At 35.9% G+C, this 1,978-nt stretch overlaps 1 protein-coding gene across 1 annotated transcript in view; it reads left to right on the top strand.

The window, feature by feature from the left end:
* The window catches only part of LOC111083445, a 20,624-nt gene extending 18,652 nt beyond the window's left edge, over window positions 1-1,972 (top strand). Inside the window, exons 5-6 of the mRNA XM_022379962.1 lie at window positions 488-753; window positions 1,739-1,972. Of these exons, the coding sequence (XP_022235670.1) occupies window positions 488-753; window positions 1,739-1,930 (458 nt within the window). The 3' untranslated portion in view covers window positions 1,931-1,972. The remainder of the gene's footprint in view (window positions 1-487; window positions 754-1,738) is intronic.
* Window positions 1,973-1,978: the final 6 nt, after the last annotated feature.

The following is a 1,978-nucleotide window of genomic DNA, read 5'->3' as shown; positions in this document are numbered from 1 at the left end:
TCACCCTTATTAAATTTGTGCCACCTGAAGTCTTTGATTTACCATGGTGCACCAGCTGCCTTGACAGTTCTGAGAGAGATATATGACTCCAAATAAAGTAGAACCCTTATTGCTCTCACCCTTATTGAATTTGTGCCACCTGAAATCTTTGATTTACCATGGTGCCACCACTACCTTGACAGTTCTGAGAGATATATGACTCCAAATAAAGTAGAACCATTGGAAGATGGACAGTATTATTTAGCTGTGTATCACATTTTCTGATTACTAAAAGCAGTATTGGCCATGAATGATAGTCACGTTTTGCGAACTTCGCGATTAACGTCCTCTGGTAATAATTATTCTTAGCATTAGAGTCGTCTGTTTCATTGTCTCATAACTGACATATGTTTATCTATCAAATATTATAGCTTTTTTGTTGATTAGTTTTCAAATTATGGACTTTAGTATAGGCCCAATAACTTCAAAATAACCTTGTTTATTTAAGGTTTGAGCAGTGATATCTACACGTTAATGGACCTCACACCAGGTGATGCTTTCCGAATCAAAGTAGCTGGAAAAATGAACCTATATGAAGGCAATATGACAGAGTTTTCTCGTGAAATTTTTGTCCAACTCTTACCACCTTCACCCTATCTGATTGTCAACCATGTACATGACAGTAGTGTAAAGCTGGAGTGGATTCCTCGAGGTGCATATACTACAAGCTATGGATGGAATGGCCTCAAATCAGTCGAAATCCAGTACCAACAGGTAGGTGATTATTTAATTGAAATTTTTTATTATACTCTGTCACGACATATTTAGTTACTGTTCTGGCTTGTAGGTTAATAATTACGCGAACAAACTTTCTTTGCAGTTCATTACAGTTTATCGCTAACTTTACAATATATTAGTACTAACTTTTTTGTTAGCAGGCATGACACAGCTTTAATTGAAATGTTTTTAAATCTAAAATTGCTACTAAAACACTGAACAAAGTTCACGGAGTGATAAGACTAACTCACCGATAAAACTGAACAATCACAATTGTTAAATTTCTCCTCGTACCTACAGCGCAAACTAAAAATTTACCAATTAATGTACTCGCTAACTCAGTAACTGATCGACAACACTGTAACAAATTCTCAAACTAAATAACAATCAATCAACAACTGACTAGTTAGTTAATCAACCAAAACAACAGTTTATTTTTTTGTTTCGTAATTATTCAAAAGACTCCTCCTTTCTCAACAAAATATGAGAAGTCATTACTCATCACTTTATATAAAAACTAAACATCCCTCTAGCGAACAATACAAACATCTATATTAATTCGTTAAAACATAGCAGCCTACAACAACACCGTTTAGACTTTAGACGTTTTAATCACATTAAAAATATTAAAATTTGGTTTGTTTGGAATTTCGCACAAAGCTTCACGAGGGTTATCTGCGCAGGCCGTCCCTAATTTCGCAGTGTAAGACTGTCATCACCGCCAACTCTTGGGTTACTCTTTTACCAACGAATAGTGGGATTGACCGTAACATTATAACGCCCCCACAGCTGAAAGAGCGATCATATTTGGTGGGATGGGGTTTCGAACCCGCGACCCGCAGGTTGCGAGTCGATCGCCCTAACCACCTGGCCATGCCGGGCATATTAAAATTTGATGAACATTGTTTATAGAATTTTAGGATTTGTTTTTTTCCATTTGAAATAAAGTAGTTTTAACTATGCTTATTTTATTTATTTCTAGATGACTCAGAAAAATGGAGAACTTCATAAGGAACAAAACTGTGAAGTCCTCATTATTAAGAAACCCTGTGCTGGCAATACGCATGTGATTGGTGGACTTCCCAAACCTAATTCACGTGTGTATACCTTCCAAGTTCGGGTAGAGAATGGCGCTGGTTTTAGTGATTGGGTTTCAGTTTTTATTAAATATTAGTTAATAGAAACCATATCTGGATATTTCAAAGCTTAACTTTCAAAACAG

The sequence above is a fragment of the Limulus polyphemus genome, unplaced genomic scaffold (assembly GCF_000517525.1).
Source record: "Limulus polyphemus unplaced genomic scaffold, Limulus_polyphemus-2.1.2 Scaffold9536, whole genome shotgun sequence".
NCBI lineage: Eukaryota > Metazoa > Arthropoda > Merostomata > Xiphosura > Limulidae > Limulus > Limulus polyphemus.
Note: the sequence above shows the minus strand (reverse complement) of the source record. Positions and strands in the feature narration are given on the sequence as shown.